General features: G+C 44.8%; 2 protein-coding genes across 10 annotated transcripts in view; one reads left to right on the forward strand and one right to left on the reverse strand.

Moving 5' to 3' along the window:
- The first annotated feature begins 293 nt into the window (after positions 1-293).
- On the forward strand, positions 294-7,848 carry impa1 (inositol monophosphatase 1). Of its 3 annotated transcripts, none has more exons than XM_029453223.1 (10): positions 294-331; positions 1,541-1,689; positions 2,176-2,254; positions 2,355-2,488; positions 2,569-2,673; positions 6,868-6,913; positions 7,000-7,108; positions 7,256-7,364; positions 7,430-7,581; positions 7,650-7,848. In XM_029453223.1, exons 3-10 carry the CDS (start codon positions 2,192-2,194, stop codon positions 7,772-7,774), a joined length of 843 nt encoding a protein of 280 aa, XP_029309083.1. In that variant the 5' UTR covers positions 294-331; positions 1,541-1,689; positions 2,176-2,191; the 3' UTR covers positions 7,775-7,848. The 3 variants fall into 3 exon arrangements, with proteins under 3 accessions (XP_029309083.1, XP_029309082.1, XP_029309081.1); XM_029453222.1 differs by having other exon boundaries at positions 296-331; positions 1,530-1,689; XM_029453221.1 differs by lacking the exon at positions 294-331 and having other exon boundaries at positions 1,393-1,689.
- An 84-nt stretch (positions 7,849-7,932) lies between these two features.
- Positions 7,933-25,566, reverse strand: part of LOC115022248 (E3 ubiquitin-protein ligase RNF31) — a 28,020-nt gene continuing 10,386 nt past the window's right edge. For 3 of the 7 annotated variants that reach the window (XM_029453214.1, XM_029453218.1, XM_029453216.1), the window contains exons 4-18: positions 25,212-25,378; positions 24,747-24,856; positions 23,412-23,485; positions 22,859-23,002; positions 20,779-20,954; positions 20,413-20,595; positions 19,863-20,033; positions 19,487-19,585; positions 18,550-18,639; positions 18,362-18,467; positions 13,431-13,549; positions 12,555-12,668; positions 11,169-11,404; positions 9,201-9,369; positions 7,933-8,398 (exon numbers count right to left, since the gene is read on the reverse strand). In XM_029453214.1, the coding sequence (XP_029309074.1) occupies positions 8,360-8,398; positions 9,201-9,369; positions 11,169-11,404; positions 12,555-12,668; positions 13,431-13,549; positions 18,362-18,467; positions 18,550-18,639; positions 19,487-19,585; positions 19,863-20,033; positions 20,413-20,595; positions 20,779-20,954; positions 22,859-23,002; positions 23,412-23,485; positions 24,747-24,856; positions 25,212-25,378 (1,997 nt within the window). In that variant the 3' untranslated portion in view covers positions 7,933-8,359. Of the gene's footprint in view, positions 8,399-9,200; positions 9,370-11,168; positions 11,405-12,238; positions 12,299-12,554; positions 12,669-13,430; positions 13,550-18,361; positions 18,468-18,549; positions 18,640-19,486; positions 19,586-19,862; positions 20,034-20,412; positions 20,596-20,778; positions 20,955-22,858; positions 23,003-23,411; positions 23,486-24,739; positions 24,857-25,211; positions 25,379-25,566 lie in introns of those variants that run through there. The other 4 variants (XM_029453217.1, XM_029453215.1, XM_029453219.1 and 1 more) reach the window with 4 other exon arrangements.

Genomic DNA, 25,566 nt, shown 5'->3' on the forward strand with positions numbered 1-25,566 from the left:
AGAATTCAGACAGAACTTCAGAATACAGACCAGTTGGGTGGTCATACCTGTCAACCCTCCCGTTTTTCCCGGGATTATCCCGTATTTTTACTTCTATCCCGTTTTCCTCCCGTTTAAATATTTTCCCGTATTTTTAACATTTCAAAAAGAAAGGCCTAATTTTAAAAAGTGTAAAGTGTCCTCCGGTAGAGCAGGTGGCAGTATTATGTTTAACATGAGCTGAAAAACGTTATCCGCCAGTAAACACACAGAAGAAGAAAACATGGATGAGAGTCACAGTGAACGGGAGAGAGATGGAGACGCAGCTGTACCAAACAAGTTAAAACTTTATGTGAGTACCAAATGAGAGGAGACCTTCCCTTATTTAAAAATAAAGCAGAGTCGGGCAAACTTGTGCTTTTTGTAAAGTGTGCCATTCAGATGTTAGCATCGCACACGGCGGAATAAGCGTCCAAGCACGAGCACGAGCACGCCCAAGAGGCACAAAAACACACACTGTCAATGACTTCATGTGTGACAAGAACTGTGTCGGAGGACCAAGAGACCAAAGCTGAGGGACAGATGTCGCTGGTTTGTGCTAAACATAATGTCGCCTTCAGCTTCTGTGATGATTTCAGTCGCAGTGTCGCGACATGTTTCCAGACTGACATCGCAATGAAGTCCTCGTGGGGGAAACAAAAGCCACACAACTCATCCATCATCAAATAAATTGATATTAACTTTTAAATAAAATACTTTAAATAAACATGTATTTCCTGAATGTGTCTTGTCCCTTATGTGTTTACATTTACATTACATGGGGGCTGGGGGGCTGAGAGCTGTTAAAATATGGGCGATAAATATGTTGAAAAAAATGTGTCTTATTTTGAAATTCCAATGTTGACAGGTATATGAAACATAGGTTGCAGACTGTGCCTGCCTCAAGGCGAGCTGAAGCTACATTATGTTTAGCACAAAGCATCAACATCTGTCCCTCAGCTCTGGTCTCTTGGTCCTCCGACACACTTCTTATCACACATGAAGTCATTGACAGAGTGTGTTTGTGCCTCGTGCTTGTGCTTGGATGATTGTTCATGCTGGCGAACATCACTTATTCTGCCGTGTGCAAAGCGAACATCTGAATGGCACACTTTACAAAAAGCATGAGTTTGCCCGACTCTGCTTTTTATTAAATAAAGGAAGGTCTCCTCTCATTTGTTGGCAGGTACAGCTGCGTCTCCATCTCTCTCCCGTTCACTGTGACGCTCATCCATGTTTTCTTCTTCTGTGTGTTTACTGGCGGATAACGTTTTTCATTCATTCATTTTTCATGTTAAACATAATACTGCCACCTGCTCTACCGGAGGCCTCTTTTTAAATTAGGCCTCTTTTTTTTTGAAAGGTTAAAAATACGGTATAATTACGGGAAAATATTTAAACCAGAGAAATACAGTATAGAAGGAAAAATACGGGATAATCCCGGGAAAAACGGGAGGGTTGACAAGTATGATACACAGACATGGTTCTGCGTGAAGCTGCAGTGTGTTCAGTTCACCTGCAGGAGGCAGCAGCACTCTGCTGCACCGATAAGGAAGAGAAGAACAAGAAGAAGAACAAGAAGGAAGAGAAGAAGAAGGAGAAGAAGTAAACCCGGAAAAGAACCACTAACTCGCAGCAGCAGCAGATTATCAACAGATTTACTGCCCGCAGGTGAGATTTACTGACTTAATGTTATTGTGGTGTCGCTTCTCTTCAGCGTCCGTCCCACCAAACTCCGTTCGTAAATCTGCTGTTTTAAAGCCGCTTCGGTTGTACAAATACATAGCGGGACAGCACGCACAGCTGACGGCTCTCTGACGTAATCACGTACTGTTGGTTAATACGGCTCCTTAATTACATTACAGGTCATTCAGAAGACGCGTTTATCCAGCGACTTACAGTGAACTCACTCCAGGGACAGTCCTGGAGCTCAAGGGCTCAATGGTGGCAGCACCTGGTATTGAACTGACAAACTTCCGGTGTTTCTATTTGGAAGCCTGACCACGAGACCACCACCACTTAATAATCTGTTAAAACCTCAAAAGATTATTTAATACAAAAACGTGCACAGCCAGCTGCGTCCTCCACATGGTTTAATAGTTATAAAATCAACTGCAATGTAAAAGTTAAGAAAAACAAATTTCTTTCCTTTATAAGGAGCTGCTCCTCCAACATGGCTGACCTCTGGCAGGACGCCATGGACCACGCTGTCAACGCCGCACGCAGCGCGGGAGAGGTGTGTGTGTGTGTGTGTGTGTGTGTGTGTGTGTGTGTGTGTGTGTGTGTGTGTGTGTGTGTGTTTTAACGTTCCACCTGGTTGTGCCATCATCTGCCAGGTGGTGCAAGAGGCTCTGCAGGAAGACAGGACGGTGATGACGAAGAGTTCCTCCGTTGATTTGGTGACGCAGACCGACCTGAAGGTGGAGAAACTCATCATCCAATCAGTGAAGGAGAAATTCCCCACGCACAGGTAAGAGGCTCCGCCCCTCTCAGTGTGTGACCTGGGTAGTTGACTATGGATAAACTTTCTTTATTGTCCTAACGTGTCAGGTTCATCGGGGAGGAGTCTGTGGCTGCAGGTGAAGCTTGTGTCCTGACTGACAGCCCCACCTGGATCATCGACCCCATCGACGGGACCACCAACTTCGTCCACGCGTGAGTTTGAAACGCACGTCGGGATTCATCCGAGATCACGGTTTAATCGTGCCCACGTTAAATCATCAGGGAAGTTATCATGTAAAGGGCCAGTCGCCTGAATTACAAAGTAAAAATTCACCAGATTTGACATTTAAATGCTTCAAAGGGTTAATGTTCCATATGGGAATGTAGATTACAGGAAGAAATGACTGCACTGCTGAGTGCAAACAGTATTATATCGAACCCATAACATATTAACTGTGGTACTAATGTTATTTTTTATTATTATTATTAGGGCTGTTGAATTAACGCGTTAATTTCGATTAATTAATCACAAAAAAATTAACACAGATTAATTGCGCTCTTAGATTTACGGATAGCGTAACATAGTGCAAAAGAAGAGAGCAGCCTTGACATCTGAGAATGTAAACGAGCTAGTTTGTCTCAGCTGGCTGAGGGAGAAGTGAGAGGTGTTGAGAGGCCGATGGGTCCGTTAAGTTACACTACATGTTGATAAATGAAACGGTTATGTTGCCAGAGGAGACTTTTGCTTGGTTTTGTTAATTTTGTTGTACAAGAGATTGTTTATTGTACAATGAAAGATGTTAGGCTATCTTGTGGCAAACAAGATATTGGATATTGGTATTTAAATAACACGTTGACCAGTATATAATGCTACTCATTGATTCTCCCGTCGCACGGAGCTCCGACAGCAAATATTGATATATGCAATTAAGTATGAATTATTTTGACTGTATATTATTGTGACTATTTGTCTTATCACAGACTTGTAAGTGTCAAAGTTTAGTATAGATGCTGCACACTCGACTGCGAACCGATCCAGTGACTGTTGAAGGTCACAGACCGATGATGCCATAAGGACCACATCATCTGCAAAGAGCAGCGACGAGATCCTCAGGTCACCGAACTGCAACCCCTCTCCTCCACGACTACGCCTCGATATCCTATCCATGAAAATCACGAACAGGATTGGTGATAAAGCGCAGCCCTGGCGGAGGCCAACATTCACTTGAAACAAGTCCGACTTACTGCCGAGTATCCGGACACAACTCTCGCTTTGGGCGTACAGGGATTGGATGGCCCTCAAAAGTTCCCCCCTCACCCCATACTCCCGCAGCAGCTCCCACAGTATCACCTGGGGGACCCGGTCATACGCCTTTTCCAGATCCATAAAACACATGTAGACCGGATGGGCGTACTCCCAGGACCCCTCCAGGATCCTTGCAAGAGTAAAGAGTTGGTCTGTTCTTCCACGACCAGGACGGAATCCGCATTGTTCCTCTTCAATCAGAGGTTCGACTACCGGCCGAACCCTCCTTTCCAGTACCTTGGAGTAGACTTTACCAGGGAGGCTGAGAAGTGTGATACCCCTGTAGTTGGCACACACTCTCTGGTCTCCCTTTTTAAATAGGGGAACCACCACCCCGGTCTGCCAACCCCTAGGCACTGTCCCAGACTTTCACGCAATGTTGACGAGGCGTGTCAACCAAGACAGCCCCTCAACACCCAAAGCCTTCAGCATTTCTGGACGGATCTCATCAACCCCTGCGGCTTTGCCACTGTGGAGTTGTTTGACTACCTCAGTGACTTCCATCAGGGAAATTGACGATGATCCCCCATCAGCTTCCAGCTCTGCCTCAACCATAGAGGGCGTGTTAGTCGGATTCAGGAGTTCCTCAAAGTGCTCCTTCCACCGGCCGATAACCTTCTCAGTTGAAGTCAGCAGGGTCCCACCCTTGCTGTACACAGCTTGGATGGTTCCTCGCTTCCCCCTCCTGAGGTGCCGGATGGTTTTCCAGAAGCACCTTGGTGCCGACCGAAAGTCCTTCTCCATAGCTTCTCCGAACTTCTCCCACACCCGCTGCTTTGCCTCTGATACGGCAGAAGCTGCCGCCCTTCTAGTCCTTCGATACCCTGCAACTGTTTCCGGAGTCCTCCCGGATAACATAACCCGGAAGGACTCCTTCTTCAGTCGGACGGCCCTTTACCGCCCCTTGAGGCACCTAAGACCTTGAGACCACAGCTCATCACCGCAGCTTCAGCAATAGAGGTTTTGAACATCGCCCACTCAGGTTCAATGCCCCCAACCTCCACAGGGATGGCTGAAAAGCCCCGCCGGAGGTGTGAGTTAAAGATCCCCAGGACAGGGGCTTCCTCCAGACGTTCCCAGTTCACCCGCACTACCCGTTTGGGTTTACCAGGTCTGTCCAGAGTCTTCCCCCACCCCTTGATCCAACTCACCACCAGATGGTGATCAGTCGACAGCTCCGCCCCTCTCTTCACCCGAGTGTCCAAAACATGCGGCCTCAGATCAGATGATACGATTACAAAATCGATCATTGACCTTTGGCCTAGGGTGCTCTGGTACCACGTACACTTATGAGCATCCTTATGTTCGAACATGGTGTTTGTTATGGCCATTCCATGACTAGCACAGAAGTCCAACAACAAACGAACGTTCGGGTTTAGATCAGGGAGGCCCTTCCTCCCAATCACGCCTCTCCAGGTGTCTCCATCGTTTCCCACGTGTGCGTTGAAGTCTCCCAGCAAGACTATGGAGTCCCCTACTGGAGCCCCCTGCAGGGCTCCATTCAGGGTCTCCAAGAAGGCCGAATACTCAGAACTGCGGTTTGGGGCATAGGCACAAACAACAGTCAGAGTTTTCCCCCCCATAACCCGAAGGCGTAGGGAGGTGACCCTCTCGTCCACCGGGATAAACTCCAACGTAGCGGCGCTCAGCCGGGGGCTAGTGAGTATCCCCACCCCGGCCCGACGCCTCACACCTTGGGCAACTCCGGAGAAGAATAGAGTCCAACCCCTATCCAGGAGTACGGTTCCAGAGCCAAGACTGTGCGTGGAGGCAAGCCCCACCAGATCCAACTGGTAGCGCTCCACCTCCCAGTTCAACCCATTAACCCTATTTATTTATTCCATTTGGATTTTAAGGCCAATAAATTGTCATTTACATGAACTTTTACCTTTTAATTGAGTAAAAATAAATCAAATCATCAATGATTGTGACTATAGTTAACGATCAGAGTCCCGTGTGTTGATGGATCATCACAGACTGGTATATGTCAAAGTTGAGTCAAGATGCTGTTTTTAAAACACTTTATATAAATTATAGCATCAAATGATCGCGCCTGTTGTCCTCTGGGGTCAAAATGACCCCGTCTGGTTTGACTGTTTATAAAGTGTAAATTATCACTTCAACTTTACTCCAACTAATATAAAACATGTCAACATTCATTTCCAAAACATTTAACTTTTCAGAATAAAAGCAGTCTGAATGTGCCCCCAGTGGGGCAGCTAGTAATGGCGTGATCTTTGCAGATGTATGCATTGCATTTGTGGCCTTTTGTCATCCCTGTTGCTCACAGCAGCATCCCGATGCAGAGTGCGCATCACAAGAACATTTTCCAGTTTTTTGGGGGGATAGGACACCAGAGCATGGGTCTCGGTGAAGGCAAACCTGGATGAGAACCGTGACACCAGTGCAGGGGGACACCATGTACAGCTTTCCTTCTGCAGCTCCAGACCATGGCCCTGTGAAGTAAATAAGTTGTCACAGGTGATCGTTTTACCCTGCAGACCTTCTGTCAAAGACAACTCTCCCTCATTCTTTTCTGACTGCGCACCTGTCCACCAGCAGGTGGCATCATTCAGTCACATCAGTGCCTCTGGATAGGATGCCACCACCTGCTGGTGGACAGGTGCATCAACGGCAGGTCAGGTCGAGGAGGTAGTTGCAGTAGTCTAGGTGTGAGATGACAAGAGCCTGAACAAGAACCTGCGTCGCCTTCCGAGTCAGTAGGGGACGTGTCCTCCTGATGTTGTACAGAGTGTGTCTGCAAGATGTGTATGCGGTTGGACATGGTGGCTTGTCTCTCTCTCTGCTGTCAACATGTGACGTCCGTCACTGGGAGGGATGGAAGACCAGATCAATGTTTCATCCTTTGACTGGAAATATTCTACTACCTCAGCTGGGTCCTCTTCCTCAGATTATTCCTCCTCATTATATTCAGCATTGTCCTCCTGATCATTCTTCAAAATTAGCTCATGAGCCTCTTGTACAGTAATGTGCTTCTGCCTCCTCGTTGTACTGCTCGTCTCTCTCTAATCACAAAGCTTGTAATTAATTAGATTTTTTAAATCGCTTTACAGCCCTAATTATTATATTCTCTTCAACAGATTTCCTTTTGTTGCCGTTTCCATCGGCTTTGCTGTCAACAAACAGGTGAGTTTGTTGCACGCACGCACACACACCCACACACACACACCCATACACACACCCATACACACCCCTCTCTCCCTGCCCTTCAGATGGAGTTCGGTGTGGTCTACAGTTGTCTTGAAGATAAGATGTACACAGCGAGGAGGGGCAAGGGAGCCTTTTGTAACGGAGAGCCACTGCAGGTTTCGGGGCAGGAAGGTCAGTGACACAAAACATTTACATAATAAATATAACATCAGCGAATCCAGTTTAATTCAGACAATGATCAAAGGCAACAACTGAAGTCATGGAGCTGTTTCTGTGCAGCAGTAACACAAGGTGTAACACATGTGCTGCCTTCTACAGACATTCAACAGGCCATCATCGCCACAGAGTTCGGATCCAACAGAGACCCTGAAGTTGTAGAGAAAATCTTCTCGAGCCTGAGGAGCATCCTCTGCATCCCTGTCCACGGGTAATAAGTGGTGCTGCAGGTATTCCAGCCGCACTGTACGTGTGTTTACCGCTGTCTGTCCGCAGGGTGCGCGGTGCAGGAACTGCAGCCATCAACATGTGTCTGGTGGCGTCCGGCTGCGTTGAAGCGTATTATGAGATCGGGATCCACGTTTGGGACGTCGCTGCTGGCTCGCTGATGGTGTCGGAAGCCGGAGGAGTGCTGATGGACGTGGAGGGTAAAGACGCTCACAATGTTTGTGCTGCTGCTTGAAGTGAGAGCTTCACTGACCCACTGTGTGTTCAGGAGGAGCCGTGGACCTGATGTCCAGAAGAATAGTAGCTGCCAACAGCAAAGCCGTCGCTCAGAGGGTGGTCGCAGAGATCGACAGCTTCAGCCCGTGCAGAGACGACGCTCCACTGCCGCTCTGAACAAGTGCATTGCATTGTGGGTTAAACAGATCTTATGTGTTTGTGATGAATAAAGTTTGTCATTAAAACAAAGACTAAATGTTGATTCTTGACCGTGGAAACAAACAGTTTACCTCAGTCCGTCAAAGCATTATGAAGTGACATTTAAAGACTCAATATGTCTTAGTTATATTATATATTTATTCAAACAGTTAAAGTGCCGAAACAATTTCAGTAGAAGTAGGTCGACATTCTCTGCATCAACACGTGCTAACGGGTGCTCGCACTTACTCAAACGAGGACACATATTAGCATTGTTAGCTTGTTAGCATGCCGTTTTATGGCAGTAACACCCAGCTCATTAAGATTTAGCTCAGTCCTGAACTCTTTGGTCCCATTTTATTCGTCTTCTAGTAAAGTCTGTTTTGTTTCCACTGCAAACAATGAGCCAATCAGAAGGCTGAAGTATGTGATGTCACTGGGATTGAGACGTCACGTGCTCTGCCATCACTCACGGGGTCATAGTCGTTAGTGGTTAATATGCTGACACGAGTGGGCGGAGTCAGTCAGTGGGTAGCAGGTGAGGAGGCGGAGCTCCAGCAGAGGTCAGAGCTGCTTCCTGAGAGGAATACTATTGGTCAGAGTCTGAAGAGAGAGAGACAGAACCCTGCACTGTGATTGGACGATAACACATGACAAACAACCTGCACTACCCATCCTCAATAAATGTCTACTTCGATCCATTAATTGATCCTGTAATAATTAGAGGATAAATTAAGGCCTGTAATATATTATAGAATGTTTTTACGGAATAAACTTTTTTTTTTACCTGATTAATCAATAATGAAATCCTGTAAGAAAAACCCTTAATATACTAAAATAAAATGATTCATTCATTATCACCAAATTTGAGGTGAACCCTGAATTTGTTTTAAAGGTTCAGTGTGTAAGATATACCAGAATTGAAACTTAAAACATGAACTAACAACAGAGTGTGAAGAGGGAACAGTGTTGATGATAAAGACATCTGTGTGTTGAAGAGATATCTCCTGAAGTTAGCATGCTAACAGCTAGCTGCGCCCAGGCTGTAATACCACGTGTTCCTCTAGAGGTGATAGTGAGTTGTTGCAGTCTGCTCAGTACATTTGCCCTGCTGAGTGACAGAGGCATTACACAGGAGCAAATGCAATACATTTTATAAAAAATAAATAAAAGTGAAATACTGTGCCCTATTTCTTTGGAGCAGCTGGCTCAGAATTGCACATTAAACCTTTAATCGAAAATATGTTTATTTTACGTTACAAATTAGGAAGTACCTGCAATGCAATTTGGTTAATTTTAGGGATGTTTTTTTACCCTTACATCATCAAAAACCCTCTAATGCTCTCATAATATTATATGAATGATCCTACAGATGAGCTGTATTTACGGGGAACACGTCACTCACCATGCGGAGGCGCTGTGCGTACAGATGCTCTGGTTCCTCTGCTTTCTTGGTCGGCTTGGCAACGTTCCAGCGCTGCAGCTCCGCCTTCATCTCTGCTGGGCTGAAGAGGGCTGCCGGGTCGACACCGCGACGGTTGATCAGCTGCACCAAACGTTCCTTATAGTGCAACCTGCAGAGACAGATCAACTCTTAAAAAGCTTGAGTTGTGTACTTACATTATGCCAAATGTTTCCAGCAAATATTGTTATTACTACATTCAGTGTGGAGTTATTACTACATTCAGTGTGTTATTACTACATTCAGTGAGTTATTACTACATTCAGTGAGGAGTTATTACTACATTCAGTGAGGAGTTATTACTACATTCAGTGTGGAGTTATTACTACATTCAGTGTGTTATTACTACATTCAGTGAGTTATTACTACATTCAGTGAGGAGTTATTACTACATTCAGTGAGGAGTTATTACTATATTCAGTGTGGAGTTATTACTACATTCAGTGTGTTATTACTACATTCAGTGAGTTATTACTACATTCAGTGAGGAGTTATTACTACATTCAGTGAGGAGTTATTACTACATTCAGTGTGGAGTTATTACTACATTCAGTGTGTTATTACTACATTCAGTGAGTTATTACTACATTCAGTGAGGAGTTATTACTACATTCAGTGAGGAGTTATTACTATATTCAGTGTGGAGTTATTACTACATTCAGTGAGGAGTTATTACTATATTCAGTGTGGAGTTATTACTACATCCAGTGTGGAGTTATTACTACATTCAGTGAGGAGTTATTACTACATTCAGTGTGGAGTTATTACTACATTCAGTGAGGAGTTATTACTACATTCAGTGTGGAGTTATTACTACATTCAGTGAGGAGTTATTACTACATCCAGTGTGGAGTTATTACTACATTCAGTGAGGAGTTATTACTATATTCAGTGTGGAGTTATTACTACATTCAGTGTGTTATTACTACATTCAGTGTGTTATTACTACATTCAGTGAGTTATTACTACATTCAATGAGGAGTTATTACTACATTGAGTGTGTTATTACTACATTCAGTGAGTTATTACTACATTCAGTGTGGAGTTATTACTACATTCAGTGTGGAGTTATTACTACATTCAGTGTGGAGTTATTACTACATTCAGTGTGTTATTACTACATTCAGTGAGTTATTACTACATTCAGTGTGGAGTTATTACTACATTCAGTGTGGAGTTATTACTACATCCAGTGTGGAGTTATTACTACATCCAGTGTGTAGTTATTACTACATTCAGTGTGTTATTACTACATTCAGTGTGTTATTACTACATTCAGTGTGGAGTTATTACTACATTCAGTGTGTTATTACTACATTCAGTGTGGAGTTATTACTACATTCAGTGTGGAGTTATTACTACATTCAGTGTGTTATTACTACATTCAGTGTGGAGTTATTACTACATTCAGTGTGTTATTACTACATTCAGTGTGGAGTTATTACTACATTCAGTGTTTTATTACTACATTCAGTGTGGAGTTATTACTACATTCAGTGTGTTATTACTACATTCAGTGTGGAGTTATTACTACATTCAGTGCGGAGTTATTACTACATTCAGTGTGTTATTACTACATTCAGTGTGTTATTACTACATTCAGTGTGTTATTACTACATTCAGTGTGGAGTTATTACTACATTCAGTGTGTTATTACTACATTCAGTGTGGAGTTATTACTACATTCAGTGTGGAGTTATTACTACATTCAGTGTGGAGTTATTACTACATTCAGTGTGGAGTTATTACTACATTCAGTGTGTTATTACTACATTCAGTGTGGAGTTATTACTACATTCAGTGTGGAGTTATTACTACATTCAGTGTGGAGTTATTACTACATCCAGTGTGGAGTTATTACTACATTCTGTGTGTTATTACTACATTCAGGCTGTGGAGTATTGGTCTTACTGGCAGTAGCCTCTGTATTCAGATAGGGCAGCTCGTCCGCAGGGCTCGTCTCGTCCGCTGTCGTCGTCTCGAAGCTCCAAAACCAAACACACTCCTGTAAATGAACAAACAGGTGAATCAGCTGTGAGAGAAAAGATTGCACCTGATGAGCATAAAGAGACCTCACCTGTCTGACTGTGTGTGTCAGGTGAGCTGCAACGGGCTGGTCCCAACCAGGTAGGAGAAACTCTGTAATACTGAGACACATAAACGCAGAAACATCAGTACTGTGCGCACCTGCAAACACCTAACCACTTTTCAATGCATTTATTTTATTATATTTATTTATTGTTTATTTGCATAGGGACAGGTATGTAGCGTAAACCAATACACCACAGTGTTTCCCCTAGCATCGTCTTGGAGGGACGCCGCGCTCCCCCTGAAATTCAAGTAGTGAATTCTTTTTTTTACTTTTTTCTGGATTTTATTTATTTTATATTCACAACTCACTTTTCACATTGAACTGGTGCTCTTCTATGAAATAAAGTAAACGCTTATGTTATTTATCTTATTTATGTGCACGTTTCAGTATTTACAGCGTTGCTTTGCACATTCACTCCTCCACTGTTTTGCGAGGGGCGGGGCTTCGCTCCCGACACACACACACACCTACAGTCAGAGACAGAGCGGAGGGAACTACAAATAAAACCTCGCCTCACGCCACTCGCGCACCTCATACAGACACCCTTTGCTCAAGGAGATAAGAAAGGAAGCATTGAAGCAGCTTTCCTTATGAAGTATTAAATGTCTGACACTTGATGCTTCACTTCAATGGGTTGGAAAAACATTATCCACCACAGCCTCTCCGAGCAGCAGCTTCTCAGAGCAGCAATATCTCAGAGGATGGATGTTTTTGCTAGGAATCCCGATGAGAAGTGCGTTGCAGTAGTCAAGTCTGGAGGATACAAAGGCAGTAGGAGTTCTTGCATGTTTGCTTGATGTAGGCCTCAAAGGTCAGGTGATGATCCATTTTAACACCCAGATTGGTGACTGTTGAGAGTGGAATGTTCTGACCGGAGAAGGTGATGCAGGTTATGGAGGAGGACTGGACCTGATGTGGGGTGCCAACTAGAAGGGCTTCGGTTTTAGAGCTGTTGAAAGTTTACAGGATATTCAACATCTAACCTTCACTTCATTGCATTTGTTGTTTCTAATGTTTCACTCCTTTCTTTACAGAATTGTAAAAAGGCATTTGTCCATGAATATTTGATGCGAGTTTACAGTTTATGACATTGAGAAGTTTCATGTTTGCCATTCTTTCAGAAACACTTGTTGCATAGTTCAGAGAAAACAACACTTTGAGAATAAAGACCTTAGTGCATTGAGCGGCGTGTAACAACGCTTTACCTGCAGCAGCAGCTGAAGGCGGGGCACATTCCAGTCTCTCAGGTGATAAAGGCAGTCTCTGGGGTGATGGGCGTGAAGACCTTTGGTTCCACAGTCAGCAGAGAAGCCGCAGGCCTGAGAAGAACCATACACAAACAAATAAATATTTTAAAGTCTTCCAGGTCTGACTCAGGGATCCCTGCCAGTGACTAACATTTCACATTAAAACTCTTCATACTGGCAGCGATGTGAATCTGCGACAGTGTTAATACTTACGCTGTGTAATACAAGACTTGCTCAATAAAAGGTTTGAATAGATTCAGCGCGTTCTTCAGATTAAACATCATTCTCTATTTTAGTGAGTTCACTGTTAGTGAAATGCTCTGAATGGTAAACAGTTACAGTGTATATGTGTAGGGCTTTTATTGTGAAAGGTAAGAAGGAAGGACTGGATCTAGTTGAAAGGAATTACGCCGCTTTTTGCCGCATTATATTCAGGTTCTGTTCAGTTATAAGCGTTCAGTTCAAAGTTCTTATTGTAATTGGTGAAGCGCAGTGAAATTTATTTGTACGCTGCAGTTAAATACAAAGTCGATGAAAGAATAGACTGAGAATCCACTTCAAGTTTGGCCACAACACACCTTGAAGATTTTATGAAATATGAAATGCACAATAATTACAGGATTTAGAAAGTAATATCTGGCGCTCATGACAGGAGAGGTCATCGTTCACCTGCTGAACTTGTTACTTATCTTCTCCTTTAACTAAAGATAACTCAAACACCACTGAGGCCAAGACAAAGCTATGAACTGTTCTGTACCATGAGCTCAAGTTCTAACTCAGTAAGAACAATAACATGTAATTCATGAAAAAGAAGAATTAATGTAGATGACTGACAGATCCGAGGGTGAAGGTCCGACTGCAGCCTCCACAGAACTGGTGCTGACACTGACTGCAGGTGAAGTGAAGACAGCCTCCTTTAGACAGACTGAAGACACACTGACAGTTTGGACACACTGAGGAGAGAAACACAGTAGAGTTATATATCTATATATATATATCTATATAGATAGATATAGATAGATAGATAGATAGATAGATAGATAGATAGATAGATAGATAGACAGACAGTAACCACAGCTGTGAGCACTAAGAGCAACATACTGTCCAACAGGAGGAGGATGCAACACCAGTGGCAGATTTTAGGAAAGAGAAGAACGGAGCAATTGTTAATTTTATTGCTCTAAGACTCGGGGAAACTTCCCTGAATGGCATCAGAAGGAATGGGGGTGTTATAACACTATAATATTATATATAATGTTTGAGCTGTACTGAACCGTTTCCAACTGAAAGTCGGGCTTGTAGAGAACAAATGGCTGAGATCCGCAAAGCCCAAAGCTCACCAGGTTTGAATTTTACAGCGTCTATTTGTCAGTTTGTAAATGGTCATGCACACATGTTGGGCTGCAACAAGCACAAATCCCCATCTTCGCTCGTTCTGGTGGAGAACAAGGTGATGCCGGTGTGAGCATTGACTGGTCAGCCAGAGGTTTACTGTGCCCTAAATGAAGTCTGTCCCCCTGGCTACAGCTACCTAGAAAAGGCTTGCAGCACTGTTCGTGGTGGCGGCTTAGCAATAATACACAGAAAAGAACTGAAACTGTCCCCCTTGCCTCTGCCTGTACTATCCTCATTTGAATGCCTTGGATTTAAATGTAAACCACCCTTCACCCTGACAATACTTCTCATCTACCGACCACCGAAACCCAACTCAGCTTTCATCCCAGAGATGCACGACCTTCTAACTACACTACTACTTCTGGAAATATTATAATACTTGGAGATATAAATATTCACGTTGACACCCCCTCCTGTCACTATGCAGCCGAGTTCCTACACCTTCTGGACTGCCTCAACCTCATTCAACATCAGTGTTTCCCCTACCATTGTCTTGGCAGGGCGCTGCGCCCCGCCAGTGGAGCCTGAAATTCAAGGTGTTTTTTTTATTTTCTCGAAAAAAAAAAAAAACAATTGTATTCACAACTCACTTTTCACATCGACAGGTCTCTTTTATTAAATAAACTAAACGCTTATGCTATTGATCTAATTTATGTGCACGATTCAGTTTGTACTGTCTACTTTGCGCATTCACATTCTCTCCTTTGCTCCGTTTTGCGAAGGGCGGGGCTTCGCAGCTGACGCATACACGTGCGCACACACCTACAGAGCAGAAGAAAGGAGAGGGGCGAACTAAATAGAAACCACGCCATGCACGCGCACGCAATCAGAAATCTGAAAAACATCAACCCGGACACCATGACCTCGGATCTCCAGCATCTCTCCGCTATAAATCTCACATCAGTCAATGAATCTGTGGACTTTTACAACAAATCTCTGAGCAGTCTCCTGGATCTCCACGCCCCTGTCAAAACCAGAACAGTCACATTCTCATGCTCAGCCCCCTGGTACACCTGCGAGCTGCGGAAGATGAAGACAGAGGGGCGTGTCCTCGAGCGGCGCCTCAAGGCTTCAGGACCCACTGTTCACAGACAGGCATACCGAGACCACCAAAAGGCCTACGCAAAGTCCCTCAGAGACACACGGTCACTTTTCTACTCCAACATCATCAACAATAGCCCTGGCAACTCCAAGCAAATATTTTCCACAGTAAATCATCTCCTCAAATCTCAAACACTCTTACACCAAGACACCACAGAGGAGCAGTGTGACAATTTCATCGCATTTTTCAGAAAAAAAGTAGATACCATCCGCTCTCTCCTCTCCAACTCCGCTGCTCTGCCAGTCCCGACTGTCAACCCCCAGCCTGGACCTACCCAGCCTCTTTGCCGCTTCACTGACATCTCGCAGCAAGAGGTTGAGGCCATCATCAAAAAGATGAAACCCTCCACGTGTGCCCTGGACCCCTTCCCCACAGCCCTGGTCAAATCTAACATTTGTGCCATAAGTCCCCTCATCACTACAGTGATAAACCCCTCCCTCCAGTCTGGTCATGTTCCATCCCCTTTAAAAACTGCTGCCATCAAAACCCACCTTAGACCCAGATGTCCTTGCCAACTACAGACCCATCTCCAACCTGCCATTTCTATCCAAGGTGCTGGAAAAAGTAGTTGCCACTCAGATTCAGGACCATCTCAACTTCAATAACCTCTTTGAAAAGTTCCAGTCTGGTTTTCGCCCTGGCCACAGTACAGAAACTGCCCTGGTTAGGGTCACCAGCGATCTGCTGATGACAGCTGACGCCGGATCTCCATCTCTCCTCATCCTCCTTGATCTAACTGCAGCATTTGATACCGTTGATCATGACATCCTCCAGAAACGTCTTCACTCCACAATCGGACTCACTCGGCCCTAAACTGGTTCACCTCATATCTCACTGGGAGGACTGAGCATGTCACCTTGGGAGTGTCAAAATCACAAACACACTCTGTCACCTGTGGTGTCCCTCAAGGATCTGTCCTGGGCCCCACTCTTTTCACCATCTACATGTCCCCCCTTGGTCGTGTCATCAACCGGCATGGAATATCGTTCCATTGCTATGCTGATGACACACAACTCTACATCAGCACTAACCCAACCCCCTCTGCACCTCTGCCATCATCCACATTAACCACCTGCCTGAAGGAGATAGAGGCGTGGATGAAGCACAATTTCCTCCACTTAAACAGCTCTAAAATCGAAGCCCTTCTAGTTGGCACCCCACATCAGGTCCAGTCCTCCTCCATAACCTGCATCACCTTCTCCGGTAAGAACATTCCACTCTCATCAACAGTCACCAATCTGGGTGTTAAAATGGATTCTCACCTGACCTTTGAGGCCCACATCAGACAAACATGCAAGAACTCCTTCTACCACCTCAGAAATATTGTCAAACTCCGCCCCACACTCTCTCTGTCAGATGCTGAAAAGCTTGTCCATGCCTTTGTCTCCTCCGAACTTGACTACTGCAACGCACTTCTCATCGGGATTCCTAGCAAAAACATCCAGAAGCTGCAATACATCCAGAACAGCGCTGCTAGGATCCTGTTGAGAGTGCAAAAGTACGAACACCTCACACCCATCCTCAAATCACTGCACTGGCTCCCGGTCTCACTCAGGATTGATTATAAAGTCTCCCTTTACACCCATCAGTGAATTCACGGAAATGCTCCATCCTACCTCAGAGAACTGCTCACCCCACAAACCTCCACAAGAAACCTCCCTTCTGTAAAGGCTAACCTCCTCCTCCACCCAGGACCAAGCTCAAAACCATGGAAGATCGCGCCTCCTGCTCCGCCGCTCCCAGACTGGGGAATGCTCTCCCTGAACATCTGAGGACGTCACAGACTGTGGATGCTTTTAAAACAGGCCTAAAAACGCATCTTTTTAACAGCATTTTGCTCGACTTTAACCATTTTAAAGTGTTGTCTTGTCTACCAAATGTTTTTATTTTATTTTTTAAATGTATATTTTGCTCATCGTTTTTACTCTGTAGCACTTTGAGTTTTGTTTACGCAAATGAAAAGTGCGCTTATAAATAAAATGTATTATTATTATTATTAATCTTAGATACACTATATGGACAAAAATATTGGGCCACTCGTCTTAATCATTGAATTCAGGTGTTTCATTCAGTCCCATTGCTACAGGTGTATAAAACCAAGCACCTGGCCATGCAGTCTGCCTTTACAAACATGTGTGAAAGAATGGCTCGTTCTAAAGAGCTCACTGAATTTGAACGTGGTTTTGTAATAGGAAGCCACCGTTGCAACAAGTTAGTTTGTGAAATGTCTTCTCTCCTAGATATTCCACGTTCAACTGTAAGTGGTATTATTGCAAAGTGGAAACGTTTAGGAACCTCAGCCACGAAGTTGCAGACCACGTAAGGTTACAGAGCGGGGTCGCCGAGTGCTGAGGCACATAGTGCGTAAAAGTCGGCAAAGCTCTGCCGACTCAATAACTGCAATAACTGAGTTCCAAACCAGCTCTGGCATTAATATCAGCACCAAAATCTTAATGCTTCATCTTACCAAGTCATTTTGGACAATTCTATGCTTCCAACTTTGTGGAAATAGTTTGGGGAAGAACCTTTGCTGCTCCAGCATGACTGTGCTCCAGTGCTCAAAGCAAGGTCCATAAAGGCATGGTGGGACGAGTTTGGTGTGGAAGAACCCCAACCCCATTGAAAACCTTTGGGATGAATTATAATGGAGATTACGAGCCAGGCCCTCTCATCCCACATCAGTGTCTGACCTCACTAATGTTCTTCTGGATGAACGGGCAAACATTCCCACAGACACGCTCCAACATGTTGTAGAAAGCCAGAAGAGTGAAAGCTGTTATAATTGCAAAGGGGGAACAACTTCATATTAATGCTATGAATTTGGAAAGGGATGTCATTAAAGCTCCTGTAGGTGTAATGTGGAGGTGGCCCAATACTTTAGTCCATATCGTTTATCTCTGGAGACTCCTCAGAACTCTGCTTTCTTAACGAAGGGTTAGTCGCTGCCATGTTTCCATCTTCGCTTGCAGCCTCTAGCTCGTGGCACAACAGGGAACCAGCCCATACAAAAATATGGGCTGGGGCTGTCGTGTTTGCCAAATGTCCTGCCAGGTGTACTAGAGTGTTGGATTTGTCTCTGGGACATTTGGGAAACACTGCAGGTGCAGCATTTTTGGGATTTCCTAAATGGCAGAAAGTTTCCTGAATGTCCTGAGCACCATATTTTGTGGTGGGCCCCAGGCGAAGGTTATTTGATCCCGTGGGTTTCCCAATTTTTAGTCACCCCCCGCCAACCAGAGTCTCCCTAACGGCAGCCGTAGGTTTGTACCGATGCTGTTGTAGCTGAGCGGGGAGGACGTTAGGAGGTCCGGCTGGTTCTGCTGCTTCCACACTCTGAACTGCTGACAGGAGAGTCCCTGATGTTGAGGAGACCACTGCAGAAACACACACACACGTTAATGACCATAGAGTGTGTGTGCGTGTGTGCGTGTGTGCGTGTGTGCGCATGAGTCTTACAGGTGATCTGCACTGACAGCAAGTACTCTTCTTACAGCTCGGACAGTCCATCCTCAACCTGTCGCCTTCATGAAGCATGCCGAACGAACACTGAAAAAAAACAAACAAACACACACACACACACACACACACAGTGTTCATTTCAGCAGCAATTTAGATTTAGTCCCATTTTACTACTATTAAATGTTTTCTCTTCATTTTTGATTTAGTCTTAGTCCTGTGTTAAATGTGTATGTGTGTGTGTGGGACCCTGGTCTCTGTAGGAACCTGGTCTGAGTAGGACCCTGGTCTCGGTAGTACCCTGGTCTCAATAGGAACCTGGTCTCAGTAGGAACCTGGTCTCTCTAGGACCCTGGTCTCTCTAGGAACCTGGCCTCTGTAGGAACCTGGTCTCTGTAGGAACCTGGTCTCTGTAGGAACCTGGTCTCTGTAGGAAACTGGTCTGAGTAGGACCCTGGTCTCTGTAGGAACCTGGTCTCTGTAGGAACCTGGTCTCTGTAGGAAACTGGTCTCTGTAGGAAACTGGTCTGAGTAGGACCCTGGTCTCTGTAGGAACCTGGTGTCTGTAGGAACCTGGTCTCTGTAGGACTCTGGTCTCTGTAGGACCCTGGTCTCTCTAGGACCCTGGTCTCTGAAGGAACCTGGTCTCTGTAGGACCCTGGTCTCAGTAGGACCCTGGTCTCTGTAGGACCCTGGTCTCAGTAGGACCCTGGTCTCAGTAGGACCCTGGTCTCAGTAGGACCCTGGTCTCTGAAGGAACCTGGTCTTAGTAGGGCCCTGGTCTCTGTAGGAACCTGGTCTGTGTAGGACCCTGGTCTCTGTAGGACCCTGGTCTCTGAAGGAACCTGGTCTTAGTAGGGCCCTGGTCTCTGTAGGACCTTGGACTATGTAGGACTCTGGTCTCTGTAGGACCCTGGTCTCTGAGTCCTGTTCTTACATGAGCACACCAACAGAAGTTAGGCATCTCCTGCAGAGCTTGATCTCTGAGTTTCCTCTGGAAGAGTTCGTGGATCTGAGGAGGCAGGAAGTGACGGATCTGCACACAAATAAACAAACAACTGATTATCTCAAATTCACTGAAGCAAAGGCGGACACAGAACACATGCTCTGTCCTCACGTCCTGTTTGTAAAATGTATTAGTAACCTCAGTTAATTATGTGTTATAAAACAGTCAATATTTTTGACAATAAGGGGACGTGTATGAGTATGTATAAGTGATTTAATTTAGTTATATTCTTACATTATTGAATTTAATTATTAAAGTTTATTTTGTTACATATTTTGTTGAGTGGGACCTGATTTACAGCTCTCACCTGTGTGTCCAGCAGGTTGAAGTACTCCATCCCTCCTGGACCTTTGACCTCAGGGCGGCCACACTGGGGACAGACCAGCTGATCGATGCTCTTCTCTTTAATGGCCGACGAGAAAAACATCTTAAAACATGTCTGACACAGGAAGCAGGAACAGTGAGTCATGGTGATGATCTGCAGGAAATACAGACAGAAGAAGAAACAGTGAGTCATGCAATACATCCCAAGTCTTGTATTTGATATTTCCTTGCTCCTCAGTCCTTGTTGTCTTTGAGCTGCAGGCTTCCAGTAAACTGCGCTGTGTTGTCTTTGAGCTGCAGCGACCTGACTTATGCTTCTTTACTAAGGTTAATAATTTATCTTTAGAGCAAGAAACTTATATTATATATCTTTAAACATTATAGTTACATCTGGCAAGAGAAATAAACAAGTTTGCCAAGTTTACTTATCTCTGCAATTCAGTTGGGAAGTGATCGTTGTTGAATGCACACATTTATAAATCAGAATCATTTTTAAATGACACCCCTGGACTGATTTGCTGAGATGATCTGACCTTGTTGAAGGAAACCTGCTCCTGACAGATGGGGCAGCTGTGAGTCAGGAACCTCAGGGCTGATGGGAGATCTCTGCTGAGTTGAACCGCCTCCATGACATCACTGGGGCTGAAGACACGCCCCTCAATGGTCACCAGAGACAGGTAGATGGCCGCCTGGTCCGGAGGAAGACAAGCTGCAATCTGAAGGAAGAAGAAGAGGATGAAGACCTGAGACCTTCTGAACTAGAGACATACTGAACTACAGAGACCAGCTAAACTAGAAACAAACTACTGAACTACAGAAAACTGAACTCTGCTTCTGCTGTCGATCGACTCATCATTGCAGCTCTACCTAAGACATTCTGGGTCAGAATCCCTACTCACCTTGATGTGGTCAGTTCCAGCTGCTAGTTCTGAACCTGGAACCAGAACCACAGAACCTGTCTTGTGTCGGTCTGAGGCCGCTTCTGATTGGACGATCCGTTCAGGTGAGTCACCTTGCTGCTCTCTGCTGGACGCTCCGGCCAGCCTCAGAGCTCCCAGCCTCTTGCTGAGACTGTCTGCAGGGACACATCATACACACTGTAGTACTGTAATACTGTACTGACAGTACTGTAGTACTACATCACAGCATACATACTGTAGTACTTTTCATTTGAATAAACTAAACTTAAAGTGCTACAGAGTAAAATGATGAAGCAGAATATCAAAAACTATCAGAATAAAAACATTAAGAACACCAGGTAGACAGACAAGGCAACAGATGGATGGTTAAAGTCTCGCAGAAGGCTGTTAAAAATATAGGTTTTAGGCCCGTTTTAAAAGCATCCACAGTGTGTGGTGTCATCAGATGTTCAGGTAGCAGCGGAGCAGGAGGCTCCATCTCCCATGGTTTGGAGCTTGGTCCTGGGGGGATGGAGGAGATTAGCCGTTCCTGAACAGAGATTTCTTGTGGAGGTTTGTGGGGTGTGCAGTTCTCTGAGGTAGGAGGGAGCATTTCCGTGATGGGTGTAAAGGGAGATTTTATAGTCAATCCTGAGTGAGACCGGGAGCCAGTGCAGTGATTTGAGGATGGGTTTAATGTGTTCGTACTTTCGCACTCTCATCAGGATCCTAGCAGCGCTGTTTTGGATGTATTGCAGCTTCTGGATGTTTTTGCTAGGAATCCCGATGAGAAGTGCGTTGCAGTAGTCAAGTCTAGAGGATAAATAAATTTCCCTCGGGATGAATAAAGTATCTATCTATCTATCTATCTATCTATCTACAAAGGCGTGGACAAGCTTTTCAGCATCTGACAGAGTGTGGGGCAGAGTTTGGCAATATTTTTGAGGTGGTAGAAGAAGTTCATGCATTTTTGCTTGATGTAGGCCTCAAAGGTCAGGTGAGGATCAATTTTAACACCCAGATTGGTGACTGTTGAGAGTGGAATGTTCTGACCAGAGAAGGTGATGCAGGGCATGGAGGAGGACTGGACCTGATGTGGGGCGCCAACTAGAAGGGCTTTGGTTTTTAGAGCTGATTAATTGGAGGAAGTTGTTCTTCGTCCACGCCTTTATCTCCTCCAGGCAGGTGGTTAATGTGGATGATGGCAGAGGTACAGAGGGGGTTGGGTTTGTTCTGATGTAGAGTTGTTTGTCGTCAGCATAGCAATGGAACAATATTCCATGCCGGCAGATGACACGACCAAGGGGGGACATGTAGATGGTGAAAAGGGTGGGGCCGAGGACAGATCCTTGAGGGACACCACAGGTGACAGAATGTGGTTATGATTTTGCCACTCCCAAGGTGACGTGCTCAGGTAACAGCAAATCAGCAACAGGTAGGAGTGGTTATCCAAACAGTACTACAGTACTACAGCACAGAATACTGTCGCGTTACCTAATTTTTATTCATCTTATTTCACTTCAGCTCTTCTTGTTTTAATTGATTTGTTTGCTTTAAAATGTAATTGCTTTATTTATTTAAGTTTTATTATGTTACTAATTTTGCTTTTTATTACTTTTTATTGTTAATAGTTTTTTATTTGTGTTTCTTGGTGCCTAGGATAGTTTTTTTTACTCAACTATATTGTTAATGAGGTCTCTACTTCAATCCCAGTTAAAATAAAGGTTGAAAGTCGAGCCAGGGTTTTTGGGTACGGCCACATTAAACTGCCTCACACTGGGCCCCGAACAAGGAAGTGAGATCATTAAATAAATAATGATCCGAGTGATCACAAACTATAAACAGAGAGATGTGGGTTTATTTATTATCCTGTTTGAGCTCGCAGGAAGTGAAAGTGTTAAAGCTGCAGGTGACCTGAGATCAGCTGTCTGCAGTCTGCTGCATGTACAGACAAAAAAGTATTTTATTTCTGGACCTTTATTCTGAAGGGACATCAGAGGTAGTGAGAAGTCAGACTGAAGGGAGAGTTTAAAGGATCTTAATCTCCTCCATAATCTACAATACAACTACAATAACTAACCTGTCATTAAGTTCAGGTCAGTCTCACCTGAAGAGCAGGAGGAGGCGCTGAGGGAGGACGGAGGAGCACTGAAGTCGATCCCCAGCAGCTCCTCCGTGTACGACCTCCTCACCCTCACCTCCCTGCTCTGCTCCCATCGGCTGGCTGCAACAGAGGGGGAGGGGCTTTGTCAGGTCACAGCGTTATTGACTCAGGTACAAACACGTAGTAAAATACAGGAATACATCAAGCGACATCAGGAAACCAGCAGAACTCAGGAGATAAATACAAAGTTAGTCTTACTGAGAATTTTACAGTTTGGTGACTCTCTGTACAGAGGATGAAGAGGATGGAGAGGATGAAGAGGATGAAGAGGATGAAGAGGATGAAGAGGATGGAGAGGATGAAGAGGATGAAGAGGATGGTTTAACACCCTTTGACTACATAAGGCAACCTGTGCTCATCACCTATTGAGAAATTACCAAACCAAGTAATTACAGAGACGGAGCAGCATGCTAACAAGCTAATAGCTAACAAGCTAACATTTAGCTCTGCTGTAGAACAGAAAGTTTACCTTTCTGCGCAGACAGGTGGGACGAGGCGAGGGAGAGGTGGCGGCTCTGGGGGGAGGAGGGGGTGGGATGGATGCTGCAAGAGGAGAAAACTAAAATATAATGACTGTTTTCATGTGATCAAAGACTACGTTATTCTGAGTAATACATTTACACTAATATTCTACTATTACTCAGAATATGACGATGTTCACTCAACATTTTCAGATGAAGACATGTGTGATGTGCTGACATTATTCAGGTTTTAGGAGCTTTCTGTGGACACATTCACAACATGAGGCTCAGTCCGTGACACACGGCCTCTCGATGTTTACAGCCACTAAACCACTGATGCAAAGCCACAAGGAGGAGAAACACACCGACTTTACACTTTTATTAAGACTTGATATCAACAGGTTTTTACTTAAAACTTTATAAGTACTTCATATCAACAGGTTAGGGTTTTTCACTTTATTTTACAGTATGACGTTCATTTAGGTGCGAGGGAAAACTGGCAAGCTGGTGCCGCGCCTCCACCGTGTTCTGCTTGTTTTTCTTTGCTGTAACCTGTGTGGTCTGCTGCTGAAGCATCTTTACAGTCTAGTCATTTGTTTGTAAGAACATCACAGTCAATTACGGCAGTCGTCATTACGGTGTCCACACGTAGCCTGGAGTTAACCTGTCAGGTTTCCTCTGTGCTCTCTGCTGCTGGATACTCCGATCTAGTGTGCCTTGTTACACACGCCGGACTGAGGCTGTTTTGCCGACTATCCTGCCTGCTCTACGTGGCTCGAGGGTGTCCCTGTGGTTTATCGCTAACAGAGGCTGCCCATCACAGTGCATTGTCCGTGCCCACCGGCTAACTTGCTGCTAGGCCCGGGTTACCCCGCCTGGGTGTAGCCTGCAGTCTGTGGCTATAGCTAACGCACTCGACCCCTCTACCCGGCCCCTCTGCCTGGCTGGTTTCGTAGCTTCCTTGTCATCACCTGGACTATAGAACTGCTGGATTACACTGTTACTGACGCCTCTATGCCACCATGGGGATCATCAAACTTTTCATATGGATTGCTCTGTTTCACCGTGACAAGCACCGCCCCTCCGCTGAAATACTCTAACAGAGCTGCTGTCTCTCCGATCCCACTACATCAAATCAAATCAAATATCACAATATCACAAATTATACATTTGTCTCAGTGTGCTTTACCGACTGCACAGCATATGACACCCTCTGTCCTTAGACCCTCTGTCCTTAGACCCTCTGTCCTCAGACCCTCTGTCCTTAGACTCTCTGTCCTCAGACAAAGGCGCCTCCAAATAAAATGTATTATTGTTATTATTATTCATATTTGACCTCTGACCTTCCAGCTGCAGGGGGCAGGGCTTGTAGAGGAGACCTGGCATAAAGGGGTGTGTCCCTCCGGAAGGCCCGCCTCATCTCTGACATCAGCAGTGACAGGTTGGACACGCCCTGACAAGAAAGGACAACATTATGATGTCATTAACTTCATTTATTGTATTTTGGTTTTCAGTTAAACGTACACACTACAGCTGAACAGGGTCAAACATGTAACTAACAGATATCAGCATGAAACTCCCACTTCATTACTCACATCAACACAAGTACTGTTTATATTACAAGTGTTCATGTTTAAATATGTAAATGAGGCATTATGTAATGTACCTGTTGGTGAGTTTAGGAGAAATCTACACACACAAAGTTAGAAACATGAACTCTGATGTTCTCATGTTTTCTCTCCACCTGTCTGACAAAAGACAAGTTAAGCTAAACAGCACAAACTATATTAACACTCAGTAGGTCTTACATGAATCCAGTTCGTGAGTCCGTGCAGACTGATGTTTCCGGAGGCTTCCACGTAGGAGCAGGCGGGGTTGATCAGCATGGAGACGGACGGACAGACGAAGCAGCGAGGTCTGGACAGCGGGTGGGTCTCATGGAGCCAGATGCACACTGGGATATTATACTCACTTCCTGTTGAGACACACAGGACTTCAAACAGTCAACCAAACCAGACCAGACTAAACACAAAGAGACAACCAGTCAACATTATATAATTATAGCCTACGTGAGGTTCCTGCTACAGAGCCTTCTGTTCCTATATCTCTCAGTAGTGACGAATTCATGAGCTTCTTTAACCATAACATTATAATTATTAGAGA

Source organism: Cottoperca gobio, chromosome 17, assembly GCF_900634415.1.
Source record: "Cottoperca gobio chromosome 17, fCotGob3.1, whole genome shotgun sequence".
NCBI lineage: Eukaryota > Metazoa > Chordata > Actinopteri > Perciformes > Bovichtidae > Cottoperca > Cottoperca gobio.

What these genes read in the sequence shown, in the direction of transcription:
- impa1 (XM_029453223.1), top strand. Translation starts at nt 2,192, where the DNA reads ATGGCTGACCTCTGGCAGGACGCCATGGACCACGCTGTCAACGCCGCA. An exon ending in ACCACCAACTTCGTCCACGC is followed by an intron (nt 2,674 to 6,867) that starts GTGAGTTTGAAA and finishes TCTCTTCAACAG; the next exon opens with ATTTCCTTTTGTTGCCGTTT. An exon ending in CTCTGCATCCCTGTCCACGG is followed by an intron (nt 7,365 to 7,429) that starts GTAATAAGTGGT and finishes GTCTGTCCGCAG; the next exon opens with GGTGCGCGGTGCAGGAACTG.